General features: G+C 40.4%; 1 protein-coding gene across 1 annotated transcript in view; it reads left to right on the forward strand.

Annotated features, from left to right (window-relative positions):
- The window catches only part of sema4bb (sema domain, immunoglobulin domain (Ig), transmembrane domain (TM) and short cytoplasmic domain, (semaphorin) 4Bb), a 54,730-nt gene that overhangs the window by 14,423 nt on the left and 21,463 nt on the right, over nt 1-18,844 (forward strand). Inside the window, exon 2 of the mRNA XM_042512246.1 lies at nt 2,665-3,107. Within this exon, the coding sequence (XP_042368180.1) occupies nt 2,987-3,107 (121 nt within the window). The 5' untranslated portion in view covers nt 2,665-2,986. The remainder of the gene's footprint in view (nt 1-2,664; nt 3,108-18,844) is intronic.

Raw genomic sequence — 18,844 nt, forward strand, 5'->3', positions numbered from 1 at the left:
ACTTTGCATGCTGCCAGTCTGTGTGTTAGCCAGTGTCCATCTGTAGTTTTTACACTGGCAGGTAGCGGGGAGACGGGGTTGTAAATCTGTTGTTTGTTCTGCTTTCTGTTGGTGTTGCGTGACCACGTTGATCAGAAGTTTAAAATGGCACTCCCCAGCAGGGAACTGTCTCAGCAGACAACCTGGGGCCACTAACTGACCCCATCGTCTTGGATTTATTAGCTACCGTAAATATTTGAACGAGGTCTTGTGGGAGTTGTTGCAGTGATGCAAGCACTCAAACAGAGACGCCATGTGCTCTTCAGTGTTTACTTTATAAACGTCACCATCTATGTGGGAGCTCAGGGGGGAGACGTCCAGTGCTGTTGGGCAATCAGAAGCAGTGAGTTACGTTGTATCACAGGAACGGGCTCTGCTGTGTTCACTTAGATGTCTGCCCTAATAGGATGTTGGTAAATTCATGATAATCAGTTTTCAGTTGGCACTCCTCATGCTCAGGTTTTGAATACCTTTCCAGGTATTTCACTGCAGCTGTTTTATGTATATAATGTGTTTTTAGCCACACAGGTGGCTCTAGGGATGGCAGTGTTGGTGGATCCACGGCTTTTGAAATATAAAATCAGAATGCCGTGAAATATGGTAGAGACATTCATGACATCCTCAGGATGAATTTCAATAGTTTCTGTGATCCACTAACTTATCAGGTCACCATTTTATTTTATCAACAGAAGCAAAACATATGACACTCCATCAGCCCCAACTGGACAAAGTGTTTTGTGCTAATTAGCAGTTATTACATGCTAACATGCTAAACTAAGATGATTTATATAATGAACTTTACCACCGTTAAACAGCATTTTAGCATTAACATTATCAGTTCATCTACAGCAATGCTGAGCCAAAGTACAGCCTCACAGCTTACATGGCTGTTTTAAAGCAGCTATATTCAGTATTTTTATATCAGCATTAAATCAAAAGACTTGTGCAAAAATAGCCACTTTTAGCAAACCCAAAGATAATTTAGGCCCAAGTCTGCATCTTTCTGTGTGTATATGGAGCTTTATGGCCTCCTTTAACTCATTGTCATTTACTGGCCCAACTTTACGGTTCAGGTTCACTCACCTCTCCTATACAGTAGCGTCATTTTTGGGTAGTAGATCTGTTTTCAGAGAAAATGCACAGTTCTAAACAGCAGATGGAAAAAGTTAGAGGCTAGGTGATAATGGAGATCATTTAATAGCATAAGAGCCAGATTTTTCCCTCAGAGCTAAAAAAGAGTGACTATTGCACTTACTACAGGCGACCGTACACATGGCACTAAATGAATGTTAGCTGCCTGTCGGCTGGATGTGTGAATAAGCAACTCTTTGGTAATTAATTCCTCATTTGTTTGTTTCCAATTGGCCAAAATGAGTTCCAGCTGGTTTAAAAGTCCAGTGTATAGGATTTAGTGGCATCTAGCATTGAGGTCACTGAACTCAATTTTCTCCCGTGTGCCAAGCATGTAGACGGACTACGGTAGGCGAAGTGGACCAGCAAAATTCCCTATCTAGAGCTAACCTTTGATTTGTCCCTTCTGGCCTACTGTAGAAACAACATTGCCCACTCTGTGGGAGTAAACCTGCTCTGTATGACGATATAAAGGACTCATTATAATGTAATGAAAAACACCATTCTTATTTTCAGGTGATTATATACTAATGAATACATAGTTATGAAAAGGCCTATCTTTTCATTTCTGTCAATAGATGCACCTAAATCTTGCAGACTGCACCTTTAAGAGCTACTAGTACACAATTTTCCAGTTTGTTTTCATCATTGAAGGATACAACTTGTGTCCTTTGTTTGTTTCACAAAGAGGGATGGAGCAAACAGAAGTAGTACCTATTTCAGGTATTTTCCAAGACAGTTGACCCACTGCTGAATAAAACAATCTCAGCATATATCTATATATCTGGCACTTTATCTGCTCAATCATACAGAGGCCAATAAAAGTCAGAGAGCAGATGTGTTCATTGCGCCTCTTGAGTCAAATTACAGAGTTGTCATGGGAGTCACTGTTCTTTCATTTATTTCCCCGCTTAGCCACAAAATTAAAGCCAAACTGCCATATTATCTTCTCAGACAGCATAATTAAATACAGGGATTAAAAAAAGAATCTGACATGCGTTTTTATCTCACAGAGACACTTTGTGGGCTGCTGTGCAAATTGGACATTTAAAGTTTGTAAAACCCTTGAAAGTACCTCATGATGTGTGTGTCCATGTTAGCTGGCTGGTGGTCTGATCGGTCTGTTCAGCTGACTTTTTCTTTGGCATTGTGCTGAAAGACTAAACAGTAGAAGCATAAATGTTTGTTTTTGCCATGAAGCTGAAGCCATGGGTTTGCAGTTAAATATTAAAGTCTTCGGAGAGGTGAGTGGGTGATTTTTAGGTGATGAACACCTTAACTCTTGAATTCTTTATTGGTTGTTTGCAGTAAAATCCACACCATTCCCCCAGAATGAACCACAGCCAAATGTATCAGTTATTTAGCTTTTGTTCTTGATTAGAGCATCAGAAGTTGGATATGGATCTGTTATTCCAGCTTGTGTTTTAACTTTTTTTTTTTAACACGCTCTTGGATCAAACATAAAGAAATGTCTTCTCTCTTTTCTCTCCACAGATCCATAATGACTTTTACTAAATGGCCACTGGTCGGAGCTTAGTGCTGATCCGTCGCAGAGCACTATGAGTAGATGACAACAAGCAGCCTTTAATCCAGAAAGGATTCCTCGTCTCTGTGCTAAGAGTCTACTAACCGTGTGTAAGGACCACTGGGAGTACAAGAATCAAGTCAAGGACACGTTCACTCCCCCTCAGCCTGCAGGAAGATGGGAGTGAGAAAATAAAGCTGTGCCGAGTCAAGGGGAGCTTAATGAGTTCCAAGGAATCTTAAAACAAACGGTGTACATTTGTGTATGTCTGCGTGAGAGGATCAGGCAACCATGTGGACATTAGCTGCGACTGTGCACTGTCTCCTGGCTGCTGCGCTGCTATTGGCTAGCTGCCTCCAATTAGTGATGGCCTCTGAGGACGACGTCACACCGCGCATCAGTTTCTCGTACAGTAAGTGGAAATAATTACCTTATGCACTTTCCTCATGACTATTTTAAACATTGCAAGAGACATTTCAGTGTTTTCACTTCTTTTTTTTATTACTGACTGCTCACTAAATCCTTTCCTCAAAAGCCTCATAGCTTTGTAACTGTAACTAGCCACAGCAAACTTGTCAAGCTTTTTTGATTTTTCAACATGCTGCAGAGAAGTGCGTGGTGCTGTTGTGAGAGCTGTATGTAATTAGTTTAGATTATGTTTAATTGTGAGAAATGGATCTAAGATTGTGTTTATCTCCTCCAATATAAGATGCAAACACCAGCCTGTCGAGCTATGCCCGCAGCAGTGACATAATGCAGCATTACGTCCGAGGCCAGCAGCATTTTTTGCTGCTTTGTTTTGTGGGGTTACAGGTAAACAAAAAACATCCCTATTCATGACAACTACATCCAATGTGTAGGATGCAAACTTTTTGGCTGGGACATACCACTGTAACCTTAGTTTTTAGCACAACATCATGCATGTGGCGAATAACTTCTTATATAAGACTATTTTGCAGGGTTTTGTTTTAAAATGAGCCACATAAATAAATGAATAGGTCAGAGGGCGTACCATTTTTTACCCTGTACGGTTATCAACTCAGGAGCTAATGTATCTTTGCTAGCTACATCTGAGAAATCTAATAAAACAGTTGAAAATTAAGGTGACAAAGCTAAACATTGCTCGCTAGAAATGAGTAGCCTGCTTTTGTTTTCCTCTGTGTTCACCAGTAACTTGAGGAGGTGGAGTGTTGCGAATTGTCCGTTCTACACAAAATAACATAATTTTGGCAAATTGTGAACAAAGACAACAAATACAGTTGCAACTAGATAACAGCAGACACAGTACTGCGATCTGTGACTTGAAACAAATGCGTGGGCCAGGGGCGTAAAGTTAGGAGCAGGGCAGTGACCTCCTCTTTTCTTCCTACTCTCCTACTTCCACATCCACACGACCACAATCATTTTCAAACTTGGCCTTTAGTGTGATTTTAACTACACACCTGTAAAGTTTAATGACTATATCTTGCATGATCACAGTGACAAAACAGACAGACGCACTTAAATACTCAAAAAACACTTCTGTGATATTTGGGCTATAATAGGTGTCAGCAGGACCACATTTTGCCATGATGACACAGACTCACAAGGCGAAAACAAAAAGAGCCTCGCTGTCGCGGCTGGTAACAACTGTGTAGTAAAGCAGCCTTTGCAGCAGTGTGATAACAGACCATAAGTGCCTGCAGGCTCACATGTAGGCCCACACGTGCCAACTTGAAGACGCCTGAACTACAAACACCAATTCTCATAAATACATGCAATTATAAGTTTTTTCCCTGAAGGTCTTCCTTTAGGATTAGATGTCACTCTGTGCTGAATTCACCGTGTGTTTTGTTTTCCAAACACGAAGCCTTGCCAGAACAATGGGGTGAAATATGCATGACATAACAAGTGACTCATCAGAGTTACTGAGGTGAAGGATAAAAAAGTGCAACAGTTCGGGACCTTGAAAGTATTCTTTAGCGCATATAGTCTGCCATTGTACTTTATAAGCACTTGGCTCCTCCTCTCTTTTATTACTAAATGATCATTTATTATTGTACAACTGATGCAACAATTTATCTCACAAACCTAAACTTAATGTCCCTCCTGGAGAATCCAGTGATTGAATGAAAAACCTGACTTTATCTTTGCATGTTGTTTATTACTTTACGCTCTGCAGCACTCCTCTTATTATAATAACATGGATTAAGCTTCTATATTTATGATATAAAAACATGCTACTGTTTTCCTCCAGTTGCTCAGCAAATAGCTTTTTGGAAAATTGATTGATGCATTATGAAAGCTTATGTCAAATGAAAGGAAATAAGGTTGCCGTTTGGATGCGGCTCGCAGAAAATTGACTGCTTTTCAGGGAAGTGTCGCAAAACACTTGTTTTTTAACATCCTGCATTGAAGCTGTTGGAAAAGGACAGTTCACAATTTAATTCTTAAAATGAGCTCCCCACCTCCTACGATGTATTTTTATCCTGCTCTCTGTTTTGCAACGCTGCTTATACAGGCAAATGTGCCGATCCAGCAGCAACCAAAGTACAGGCTTATATGGATGTCGGGGTGTGTTTGCCCCTGTAAACACTACCTGTCTGAATTTGACGTTCCTCCCCGTGAAAACAACAATCTGATGCTTGTTTTCTTCACTCCTCAGCCAACTCAGCAAGGCGTCATGCGGTAATTCACATGCACCATCTCAAATTGGCATCGCTCATACCCAAGAACAACCTTTCACATACTTGAGCCATTTAACTTGTTTCTCAAAGAGCTAAATGGATTAAATTGGCCCAAGGCTGGTTCCCAGCAACTGAGTGTTTTGCACACCACTGATGTTTCTTTTTTCTCCCCCGCTTTGCTTCACTCCTCTCAGCATTCATAATCTAAATTCCATGTATTTTGACGGCTGCAGTTAGTGACTGAAATTCTCTCAACTGGAGAGCATAAGTAGTAGTGTGAGACAACATGCTTTTCAGCTGATAATGCGGTGTAGAAAATCTTATTTAAACGTCACCGACACTGATTGTAACCTTTTCATTAGGAGTACAGCTTTACATAAACAGGGTCTGCAGCATCACTGACGTGCCAAACGTTTCGTATATAAATAAGCCTCAATTCAACCCGCACCATTGATGCAAATCATGTAAAGCAGGTCACCGTTTTAAACCTCCATTCTGGTTTGTGTAGTCTGGAAGAAAAGGGGGACCCGGGCTGTTTTCTAGAGAGAGGACCCTTGCCTCAACATGGCCTTTTTCCTGGAAAGGTCCCTTTCTCTTTTTGTCCTCCTTCACTCTCCTCTCACTCCCTCCTTCTCTCCTAATGAGCAGGCTAATCTCTCATGTGTAGTGAGTGGAGGTTTTTGTGGTCGCTGCAGTGGGAGAGCCTTGTCTGTTTTTCATTACGGCTCTTGTGCAGAGAGACAGCACAAAGGATCATGGGACTCGGAGCAGCAAGCTTGGGTTAGGCATGCAGCGTGTATCACTGTTAGTTATCAGAAACTTCTCAGGCAGGATGTTACTGTCTTTCTCCAGAAATTTGCTGAGGAGATGATTTATTTTTCCTCCTTTCTTTTTCATTCACTTAGAAGAATAAGGAGAAATTCAAGTTCTGTACTTAATGACAACAGTTTACATTAATCAGCTGGTTAGGGCATTTGGCAACCCCCTTGATTTTTTTTTTTCTTTCTGGCTCTGCACAAACTGTACTGTGTGTCATGCCGATTTTGCTTTGATTCTGGTTCCTCCTAAAGCAACAGTTCCATATTTTTGAAATATGCTTATTGGCTTTGTTGCTCAGAGTTAGATGAGTTGATAGATGCCACTCACTTCTTAATATGAAACTACGACCAGCAGCTGGTTAGCTTAGCTTAGCATAAAGATTTGAAACGGGGGAAAAGCTAGCCTGACTCTGTCTAAAGGCAACAAAATCAATGCATGGGATTTCATCACTTCCGTATTTTTGCAGATGTAACACTATTGAACATAACAGGTTCTGATAGGTGGGTTTTGTTACCTTTAGATCAAGACAGGATGACTCTTGTCACCCTGATTCCAGTCTTTCTGCTATGCTAAGATAACAGGCTGCCAGCTATAGCTTTATATTTACCATACAGAGCATAGACTGTATATAAAGGTGGACAACGTGTCTCCACTCACTCCCACTGTACAAAAATGAAGCCAAAATATCTCGAGTAAGGTTGCTGCCATCTTGAGTGACATCATTTGGATCCAGAGTCTGCACAGCAGCGATTGTGATGGCGCCATTAATTACGAGCACACTGTATGACACACTCGGCTGTCAATCATGTCCTTAAAGCCCCCTTTCTGTAGCATTAAATTACCAATTAAAACCAAACTTATCAGAAAAACAAACACTGGAACATACATGAGCGTGATACGAGCTCCCTTAGATGACAGAAAACATCTTTGGGGAAAATGTATTGATGTGTAATTTTTCAGGTTTATGACCTGTACTGCTGTCAGTACTGCTGGGATTAAATTTAGCACAACCTTTTTGATCTTTTGTATGCTGGATGCCCTTTTCCCCCTTTGCCCATCCCTCTGGTTTGTCGTAAATCCTGTTTCTTTTTGCAAATTATATTGATAAGGACCATATTTTTAATTAATATAATTGTGTAATAACTGACAGAGTGACAGGTTACCTTAAAAAGAGAAGACATTTTCTACAACGAGGCTCACATTAGCACAATTTCAAACCCACAGTTTCAAGTAGGCACCACACACTCTGTCAGTTACTATTGTACATACAGGGAGGAAGAGAACATTTTCGGTCTTACTACATTCACACAGGCTGCTAGTAAAGAAGCAAACTCAAATCAAGCGGAGCTACTGGACATGCCGTGTGTACTCAGTGTACTCAGTGTCCTTTCCCGTTTACGTTTGGTTTATGTTCACCGAATATTGTGCGCTTTCTCTCATGCATGCTAATCCAGTGACCTTGGCAGTGCGTGGATCGCAGTGCAGAAACAGAGGAGGGGCCGAGAGAGGGGGGGTCAGGCCAAATGCTCGTGATATGCTCCGATGCCCACCTAAAACCCAGCAAGGACACGCCCACTGATCCTGAAAGAAAAGCGGTCTGTGGCTTCCAGCAGAGGTGGCACTCACAAGTGCCTGCATATAATGCCATAACAGCCGCAACAATGGGGCATAATTACAGCACATCAAGTCCGTCTGTTTCAGACGCTTTAATGGCTTCATCACTTGCACGCTCCAGGGAATGTACAGAAAAGTTCAGTCTTTGCAGATCTCAATCAGGAACATTTGATTTGAAGACAATGGCAAGCGGGGAGGAATAACGGTGCAGCTGTTAATTAAGATGGACACACAGGAATGTGAGGTTAAAAAGAGTCATTAGGTGTTTTTCTTTCTTTTTTTCTTCAGATTGTTAGAATGCAGTGATTTGTCCAAAACCAAAATGTGGTTTGCCTCATCACTATTAACATCATGCAGCAGAGATTTTTTTTTTATAGTTTTACAGTTACTGTGACACCTTTTATGATGGACTGAAATTTACTTTTTATTGTTTAATGAAGCATGTTGGATTTATATGGTTTCTGTGCTGCTGGCTATAAAAAAATACTGGACAAGTCACACAACATAACATTTTATTCATTGACTCATAGACAAAACCTTTTTGTCACACCTAAGTATCCATATTGCTATTAAAAAAAAAAAAAAAAAAATATATATATATATATATATATATATATATATATGCCATTTATGGGCTGTATCACAAACGGTGCATAGAAGTATTAGGGCAGTAACTATTTTCATATGTAAATGGAGTACAAATGAGCCCTGTCTTAGGCGGATCGGGTAGCTATACAATTTCAAAAAAGTTAAATGAGGCCATCAAGACAGATTGAAATCCAATTGTTCAAACCACCCCCAGCTATTTAAAATGCATAAATGCATTTCTCTGTCCAAGATGTTCATTTTTATAGTATTCCAGAAGTAGCAATGCTGGACTTAACAAAAGTATTTTATATTAAAAGTTATATGGTCATATAATTCAAATTCATCCACGTTATGAAAAATGAAATAACATATTTGTACACCCATGAAGATTTAATATGATATCGTTACCACGTACCATTGTTATCTTTCAATAGTGACACACTTCAAGAATAGGCATGTGCTTAGGAAACACTTATGGCTTTCACATCTGAGTTCAGGCAGAATTTAAATGGTTAAAAGCAGTCGTCTCATGTATCTTTCATTAAAGTCAGAACTTTCCTGATTCAGTTCCAATATGTTAATACGCTCCACATGCCTCTTATATTCCTTCTTGTGGGTGTATGTAAAAAGAGGGAGCGAGGTGTGTGTCCCTCCGAGGCCTGGCTAAATATATGTTATAAAGACTGAGCTGAAGGACTCTGTTCCAGGGTCTGATTTTATAGAACACCTATCTGTCCGATTTCAAACAAACATGGATTCTGTCTTTTAACTTGATCAAAAACGAAAGCTGACAGTCTGCTGTGTGTGCAGGTTTAGCCCTCACGTAATTGTGACAGGAAGCATCGTCCTTAGCAATATGAATGACACCTGTTGATGGAGATAGTTGAATATTTTTCAAACTGTGTCAGGGCAAAATGACCATTATGAACCAAAATATCCTGAGCTCACCGGGTGCCTGATAGCAGCATGACTCTACAGGAAATAGGTGTGTGTGTTTGTGAGTGTGCGTGTGTGTGTATGTGTGAATGAGAAAAGCCATTAGCAAGGAGCGTAAAACCAATGTGCTTGACCACTTCTCGTCCCCCCTACTTTACTTCGTGGTGGGATGAGTAGAGAGCAGGAGACTCTGTGTGACTCCTGCCTGCTCTTCTCATCAAGGGCCTCTCCAGAGACACACACACACACACACACACACACACACACACACACACACACGTTGTGTCTGCATGCTGTGGTAGCACTTAAAGACCTTCAACACATGCCAGTCCAAAGTGAGTGCACTCATTAAACAGCACACAGCTCCATTGGTGCCCTAAAAATCGACAGGAGTGTTAGCTAGCTAGAAAATGGCGAAATGTATCTTAGTGTACTGTGATGGGATTCTAGCTTTAGCAGAAACCATCTGCAAACATGTGCAAGCCAGCTGGATTTGGATGTTTGCAGTGCCAATACAAATGCCTTTTTTTCCTCTTCAAGTCCACTTGGCCAAGCCATGGCATTCATCAAGCCAATCTTTCTTGGTGTGCCTTTTTTTGTGTGAGTAAGGACGTAAGTAAGTAACAAAATAAAGAAAACACTTGGAGTAAAGGAAGGTGGATTAGGATGTGGAAAGTTAGAAGTTTCCCAATACGTCATTTAAGTTACAACAGCGGAGCAACTGGTGTATCTGCTCAAAAAGATGCAGTTAATTACAATTTCCCCAGAGAATTTTTTTTTACAATAACATTAACAGGGATAACAGATAGGACAGTGGTGGGTAAAGGTTAATATAATACAGAAAATTGAAATTGCAAGATTAACTGTGGATGTGCATGGAGAAGATAGAAGCAGCTGTATGGAGAAAGTGTTTGAGTCATTATTAATATTTGCAGTCATATTAATAATACATATTGACAAAAGGACCATTAATGAAAAGAAAAAATGAAAAAAACAAACAAAAATACTTTGATAGGAAAATGAATAAATAAAAAGAAAACCAGTAACAATAGGTGGATAAATAAGAAGTGTGTCTGTGCCTGTGTGACTATGTCTCCATTTCTCTCTGTCTTTAAGTGTTTATGTTTGCAGTAGGTGCATGTGTGTGGTCTTATTTGTGTGTCTGTATATGTAAATGTACATGAATTCCCAGATGTATTTTGACAAACAGTTGTTGTTGCTGTCAACCCCATTGACACATTGATTCGATCTCCTGTGGCTGCTTCGTAATAAAAGAAGAAAAAGACAGCTGGCACACTGCAGAACTACAATATTGCAAATTATTTAATGCACGAAGATAGTGACATCACAAACACACAGGCTCCTCATCAGACTTTTCTGAAGTTGGTATGCAGTTGTTGCATTTGACTCAGCACCTGCCCTCATTGGTCTGGATGTGCATGTAAACTTGACTTTTGAGCTTCATAATAAAAGCCACTGTGTATCAGGGTTGGAGATTAGCACTAGTCACCAGCCAGATGCAAGTGGCTGCATATGACTGGTCTGTTAGGAATAATACCTTAAATGGCTCACAAAGGGAGTTGGTATTGTTTTGAACAGTTGACAGTTTTATTGCCTCACAGCTATAGCAACACATTCACAGTACTGTTGAAGTTTGTATGAAAAATAACAAAAAAACTTTAGAACTAACAAACAAAAATAAAAGAATAAGTCTGAGTCTGAGATGCTCCTGTAATTCACGAGCTTATAGAGTTCAATAGTTCAGTTTTTCCTGTCCTAAGTGTGTTAAGTGTTTATAACTACTACTAACGGGTGCTATATCGGTATATAGGAAATGTTGAGTTGACATTAGTTGTTACCTAATACAGCTTTGATACAACAGCGTTGTAAGCAATAATGCTGGTGAGTCCCTCATATGTGTGTGAAAACAATAGGAATCCCATGTGGGAGTGGCGGACCCCGCTACTAAAAATAAAAAAATACCATATAGAGAGGTTATTATAGAATTTAAATGCATTAGTTATTTCTGAAAAAATGCTGGATGTAAATAAATAAAACCAGATTTGCCTTCATTAAATGTATTAATTATAACTTAAACTGTATTAACACACTCAGTAATAATAGTTTTTGTATTATGAGGGCTGGATGGAATTTAGCAGATTTATTTTTCATTTTTTAAGTAAAAAAAAAAAAAAGCTTTTCTTAGAATTCTGAATCAGATTCCAGTAACATCTACTGTGAGAGAGGGTAGGAGGAGGATGGAGAGAAAGAGAGGTTGAAGAGCCATCCCACACATGACAAGCACAGGCACGTCTATTTTGAATTGTGTATGTGTGTGTGAGGAAATTATACCAACTATCTGTCTCCCTCTCTCTGTGCTTCAACCTGTGTTTGAAAAATCCACTCAGATACCACATAGAGAGTCTCTCTCTGTCTCACAGAGCTAATATCCAGGATTTTCTCAGCTTTTAGCCGTGATAGACCACTGCGCTCCATCGCTCTGCTGCTTTGAGTGTTGGGTGGGTGCGTGCCAATCCAGAGTACATCAGGATGACACCTAAGAGCCAATAATTACAGAGCAGAGCATCATGTCTGTGTCAGCCCCTTGTTTTCTGCTTTTAGAGGTATGCAGCGGTTTATGCACTGGCCTCATCTTTGGTCTGTTGGTGAGATGTTGTTTTTTCCTCAGAGGATGAAGGGGGTATTTTCCAGTATTACAGGGTTTGTACAGTACACACAACACTTCAGCATTTCCAACAATTATTCAGTCATTTCATGGTTTTCTGTCGTTGCCCTCATTCTGAGCCTGCACATGTAACCGTACGGCACATTAACACCTTTTTTGCTGCATACAGTAATCCTCACACACAGCAAACACTGGACTTACACACTGTTAGGCTGTGGTTATTATCTGCGAGGTGCAGATGTCTCACAGTGTGATGTGTACACACTCACATCCAAGTACAAACGCAATACACATCATCCACAGTACACACGAAATTGCAGCAAAGCCACATCATCATTTCCAGTTATTACAAACAACACAATACATCTGTGAGCCTCATTTCCTGGCCTACAGATACTGTAGGTGTAACACTCTTTTTGAAACTAGTCCAGGGCTGTCAGCTTTTATTTACAGGCAAGTAAAGTGTGATTTTTTTTTTCTGCTCCAGTTTCTTTCTGTCTTGGTTTCTTTCAGGTTTTGTAGAGTTAAAACACACTATACATTAAAGGTCCCATATTGTTAAAAAATGAGATTTCCATGTCTTTTTTAAAATACAAGGCAGGTTTAGGTGTTATATAAATATTATAAAGTTTCAAAACGCTCAATCCAAAAATAAATGCACACAGTCCGTATTCAGAAACGGTGCCTTCAAATGAGCCATAAGGACTTCCGTAAAGTTGTGATGTCAGAACTATACTTTATAAACGTACAAAGTCTCACCTCAGTGCTGTTACAGTCCATGCCCGACTGCAATTCGGAGCAGAGCAGATGTAGAAGACTCAGAGACACTGACCAATCAGAGCCAGCTGGGCATTTTGGGAAGGGGGTGCTTAAAGAGCAGGTGCTAAAATAGTGTCTCAGACAGATGGTGAAAACAGACATATTAAGGCAGACAGTATGGAGAAAATAGTGTGTTTTTGTACATTAAAGTTTGTAAACATGTTATAGTAGAAGCCCCAAATACAAGTATGAACCAAAAAATGAGCACAATGTGGAACCTTTAATTTACCTTTTTAAATTTATTGAAATCCACTCATGTAGCCTGAGTCATCATTGTTTGTACCGTTCAGTTAAGACTGAGTTAACCGTTCAGATGGAAAGGCATTATGTGATGTCTGTTTAAAGTTTCACCCCAGTTCCTGCAACCCTGTCTGCCTTCTCATCAGAGGCCTTGTCCTCTAAATGTGCAGACAAACAGTGTTTCTGTGCTGACTTGGCTGGCCTGCTGCTGCAGTTCTTGGTTGCCAGTAGTCCCAGACAATGAAATAACCATCACTTTGCCCAAATATCACAAGGATCAGTGCTGCGATGACCTTGAAGCAACTCCTGTCGGCTTCTGTCAGGAGCTCCTGCACCGCTTTCAAGTCCATTGTCAAATTACGTCAAACAGAGCCTTGAAGCTGTGCATTGTTGTGTGGCTTCGGCTGGCAGAGGGCAGAGATTGATAGTTTTTTTGGGAGGGATAAATGTGTGTCTTGCATGTAAGATAAGCAGAGCTCGGTGTGAGATTGATATCAGCTGTGCTCCACTCTGCTCTCCTTTGGGCTTTCTCTGCCCGGCTGCAAACGAACCCCTTTGTCCCCGTTGCCCCCTTGCCTTGTGACTTGGCTCACGCTGCTTTAGTAAATCTGGGGCATGTTTACAGTCAGAGCTTTTAGGAGTGTCTTGGCAGGCGTATACCTTCCAAGCAGCCAATCAATTGCCCCGCCCTTGGAGTACTATTAAACCTTAGAAAAATAGGTTGATCCTGCTCTGTTTCCTCTGAAATATGATGCCTGCCAAAGTGCTGGCATGTATTTTATTTCTCAGCGACACTGTGTCTGTAAGCTGGCACCCTCTGATGATATCTTACTTACCTCAATGGTGAGTAAGCACACGCTGAACACACTCAGCTGTGATGTGAATGGAGACATTCAGAGGAAGTCTTAATTGATGTCACTGTGCTATTTTGGAGGTCTCTCAACACTGACAGAGTTATCCAGAATCTATTTTCATCTATCTATTTTCATCTTTCATCAGTAAAAAAATATGGAAATATTTGGAGATCCAAAAGAAATACTTCATTAATGTGTCCGGAACATGAATTATTTTGACGATTCATAAGCATTTTCCCTCAAGAGCACTCACTTTACATTACAGCCATTTATATTTGTCTCAAAGTATTTGTGTCTCTTAAAGGTGTAGTACAAGATTTTGTGAAGCCTGCTTATTAATTTTCTGCTCAATGTTAGCTGACAAAATTGATACCACTCATGTATGTACAGGAAATATGAAGCTACAGCCAGTTAGCTTAGCTTAGCATAAAGACTGGAGGGAAACAGTGAGCCGGGCTCTGCACAAAGGTAACACAATTCGGATACCAACACTTCTAAAGCATCCAAATTCAGATGTTATATGTAGATAAAGTGCAAAATAACAATTAGGTCTAGTCTATTTCTTGCTTTCTTCAACCGATTGTGCAAAAACAATCGTCTCCCAGCAGACAAGCAACTCTTTGGCTCACTCCCAATGCAGCTCCTGCACCTCCCATTTAGCCCAACCCCTCTGTTTTGCATATTTTCATCTAGAGGTATGATGTTCCAGTTCTTGTTAAGATAACGTTAGATGGGTAGGGCAGAGTAATGGGGCTACACGGCTCTCCAAACCGAGGTTTTTCCAAGTCACACTTTGAACCAAGTGTCCTGTGAAAACACTGTCAAGATGGCTGCGCAAGCAGCAAAATTTATGTTGCACATAATGCAACAGTCATAGAGAAACATTTGTTTTACCACTGAGGCAGCTTACAATTACGTTACTAGGAAGGGAATATAACATACAAACTGCATGACTTCTCCTTTGTGTATCTCCGTTTTAATTTAAGGAGTTTGTAGCTGTTCATGTTTGTGCACAGATTCAGTCAGATTCTCTTGCAAACATTTCTTTGATCGCGGAGCAGCTGCTCTCTGTAATCCTTCGTGATATGATTTGTTTCTGCCATCTTTACCTCGACTGAAAAAAAAACCCCAAAAAACATCCCAGTGAATGAATACAATGGATACACTGCCAAAATTGAATTTCACTTCATTAATTTCTGGGAGGTTATAATCAGCTGGTGGGGAAAAGACATTCAGTTCTTGAATGTTGCATGCTGAACCTGATCTTCCAACTGGAAACTGCCCTTGAACAATGGATCCTTTGAACTGTGCCGCTGCACTCTAGTTTGGACCATTGACTAGTTTATTTTGCAGCTTGTAGGCTCTTTAATAACCACAGAGAATAGAGGCAAATACAGAGTTTGACTTCCAGGCTGAAATTCAAAGAACCTGTGGTACTAAGTAATTCAGCATGTTAACACCGGCAATAAAAAGCAGCCATATTGATGGAAGGTGCGATGTGATGAGCATTAGCAGAGGTTGAGGGCCTCGGCTTGGTGACAGCCAACTGATTAAACAGGCAGGTGATAAATGGACCTGGTGCCTGGCTGTGAAATGGCCTGCAGATGCCCAGCATTCTGCTACAGGCATGTCAAAACACACAACTGATCTGCTGCATTGGAAAGCGTAAAAAATCTCCCAAAGAATCAACCCCTGAAGATGAAAAAGAGAGAGAGAGCCTTGAGTTTCTGTTTGAAATCGCCGCAACTTGACACAACTGACGTTTGTTACTGGCTTGACCTTCTGCTCTCATCAAAGATCCATCTCAGAGTGCTTTGAAAATAACATTTTCTTCCCTTGTCTGCATGTTCCTTCATAGGTCAACATCTCAATCCAATCTTCCTGGTTACCACAACTCCCACTCAGTACCCCGACCTCAGTCCCTCCGCCCCTACCACACACCCTGCCGCTAAGTAGCCCCGGACTGCTCTCTGAGTAAAAGTTTCATGAGTTTGCTCTCCTCTGCTCGTTAATCCATTGTCTGTCTAAGAGGATGTCACTGCGATTTATGTCAGAGAGTTTTAATATGCTGAGGGAAGGCTGTTTTTGGTTCCAGTGAATGGCCAAAACTCAGGGGAGCCGTGACAGTCAAGCTATGATATGTCCCCCTGTTGAGAGGAGAGATGGCACTCCTTTGTCTGCCATCAGCAGGGTCCACTGGGACTGAGTATAGCTCTCTTTATGAGCATTTAGGACATTTTTAACAGCCTTAAGTTACCTTGAAATGAAACCAGTTTTTCCTTCCCCACATTGGAAAACTGTTTTCCAGCCCTGAATGACAATAGGAAATCTTTTTTTCAATCTTGCATCCCCTCCCTGGATTTTAATGACAGCCCCGTCTCTTCATTGACTCCAGATGTCACAACGTTTTAAACAGAATGAGCGCTGTTGATCTGAAAAGAGCCTAAGATTTGATTTTGGACAAGATGGGGGCCTATGCAGCTGGCTTTCACTCCCATAAGGGAAAAGCAATCATCTGCCAAAAGTGCCTTGAGTGTTAGATGAACCATTTGTTTTTGAGCATATTGGAAAGTTTAAGTCGTGGGTTGTAAACGTTTATGGCTGTTTACTGGCTCCATTTGCATTATGAGCCACCTGGAGTGTTGGAGATAAAGGTACCTCTGGTGTCTTTTTCTTACTGTCAGAAGGGCCTAAATATGAGTGCAGTTCGCTGGTTTTACAAGATGAAAATACTGTAAACGGTTTAAGTGCGGCAAATATTAGTGTTGACCACTCCAGATACAAGCCAGTAATCTTATTTGGACAAGCAAATGGAGTCCGTGACCCCCAGCGTTTTGGCTCGGAGAACACATTGAGTGTGTTTAATATGTCTGGAATGGGAGGCAATGGATAAACATTTACAAAGATGGTCAAAAACCGCAAAGGGTAAGAACTATGTAAGCAATTGATGCACAAATATTTGATTGCATACATCCCGTGTCTTTGGTGACCTCTAGAAGATTGTTAGTCTTGTTGATGGATGTCAAGTGAAAAAATCCACCCACATGGACCCAAACTCAGCTGCTGTTTCTCTAAGGATCTCAGTGCTTCAAGGTCTGGAATAAACAGTAATACTGATCCTTTTGTTGGCTTTTATATTGGGCTGTTAGAGCAAGTTGTCACACAGTAAGTCAAACTGAAAAGTGACCAATTGTTCGAGCCATTGCCTGTTCTAAAAATCAATCCGAACCTCTTGAAATTCCACTTACACAGTGGAAAGCTTTGGAAAAAAAAGCTCATGCCACTGTAGAGGATCCTGACTTGTTTGCGATGCCGAGGGAAATGCTATAAAAGGAGCAATGTGTACATCGGATCTCTACTTCATCACAAGAACTATTTGAGGCTGCAGGGAAGGGAGCGACGTGGGAAAAAGTAACTCATTTGACTCGTGGCCCACTGCTTAAGAGATCCATTTGAAGAGGGTTGGCGAGCGGCAGAACGGAGGAGATTTAGATTGGTGTTGAGTGGAAGAGGCTTTTTACCCTGCTGCCAGTGCAGAGCCGAGCACAGAGAGAGCCAGCACAGGAAAGTGCAGACGTGGCTCACTGGCGTACATGTGACATGTTCTCATGGAGCTACAGTAGCTGCTGCTGTGTGAGAGGGATAAACAGAGTGGACAGGAGTGAGGGCTACAGAAACAAGAGTTTTCCCCTTTGTATCATTAATCGATTTGACCGACGCTTACTGCTATGTGTTGTGCTGTGGTTGTATGTAATGTGATGTCTGTCCACTTGTTCTTGTTTCCTGCTAGATTTGTGGCTCTCTGTGAGTCCTTAGCATAGATTCCCTGATTTTTTTTTTTTTTTGGGAGAACTGGAAATAGTAAAACATAAGTTTATATGTGGTAACCTCTCCGATTGTACATTTGTTTTTGGCCAACATATTGTGAGTTATTTTGTAATGAGATTTGGTAGTCAAGTTGTTTTTGCCAGGATTCAACATGGCATTGTTTTCAGTTTCAGTTGTGACTTGTTGAGCAGGACTCCTCTTCACAATGATAATAATGTTTCACTTCCTGTAAACAGAGCCAATTGATTGAAAATTATGATTTCATTAATTGGCTTATTAGGGCAACAAATCTGATCCATTGACTTACATAAATGCAGCAGTTTGCAATTGGTTGTCATATCTATTTATATATATTTTATTTAGTTGTGTGTGTGTGTATATATATATATATATATATATATATATATATATATATACATACAACAATATGTACAGTAACAGTACATATTGTCCTTTTAGTATTGATGATACCGATGAGGATGATAAGTAGGCGGTAGCAATACATATTGTACTTCTGAGGGTTTTTTTTCATTAAATTTTTGATATTATCTTGTTTTATTGTCTATGGACCTCTCTATAAACTAAGTCTTTAATAAAGTTTTGAATAGAATAGATTATACTGCAGCATCAGCCTTCATGGTGCTGGTCCTGATGTTGCATTATTGTGACTGTCATGACCTGTTGATGTTGCTGTATACTACATGGGAAATGGTTACATAATCATTTGTCATTTTTTAACACTCACTCAGTTATTACAGGCCCTGTGAAGTTATGGCGGACACCTATTAGTCTGCTCCTGTGGAGCTTGAATATGCATAGGTGCAGATCATCCTGTGTGCATCCTGTGTTTCTTTGTCATATTGTTTGTGTTTGGTATTTTTCCTAGGTTTGTCCTTAAGACAAGAGAAAACTTGGGAATTAGTGCTAGTAACCAGATGAAATTAGTTGTTAATGTTACCATTTTTAGCATGTACATTTACTTTTTGGTTTGATATGAAAAAATAATCATACACTTACATGGATGGTTTTGTGCATCATCACAATGTCAGTCTTTTCGTTTTTAATAACAGAAATAAAATGTTTTTGTTTTGTTTTGGTT

This window comes from Plectropomus leopardus, chromosome 1 (genome assembly GCF_008729295.1).
Source record: "Plectropomus leopardus isolate mb chromosome 1, YSFRI_Pleo_2.0, whole genome shotgun sequence".
In the NCBI taxonomy this organism is placed as follows: Eukaryota; Metazoa; Chordata; class Actinopteri; order Perciformes; family Serranidae; genus Plectropomus; species Plectropomus leopardus.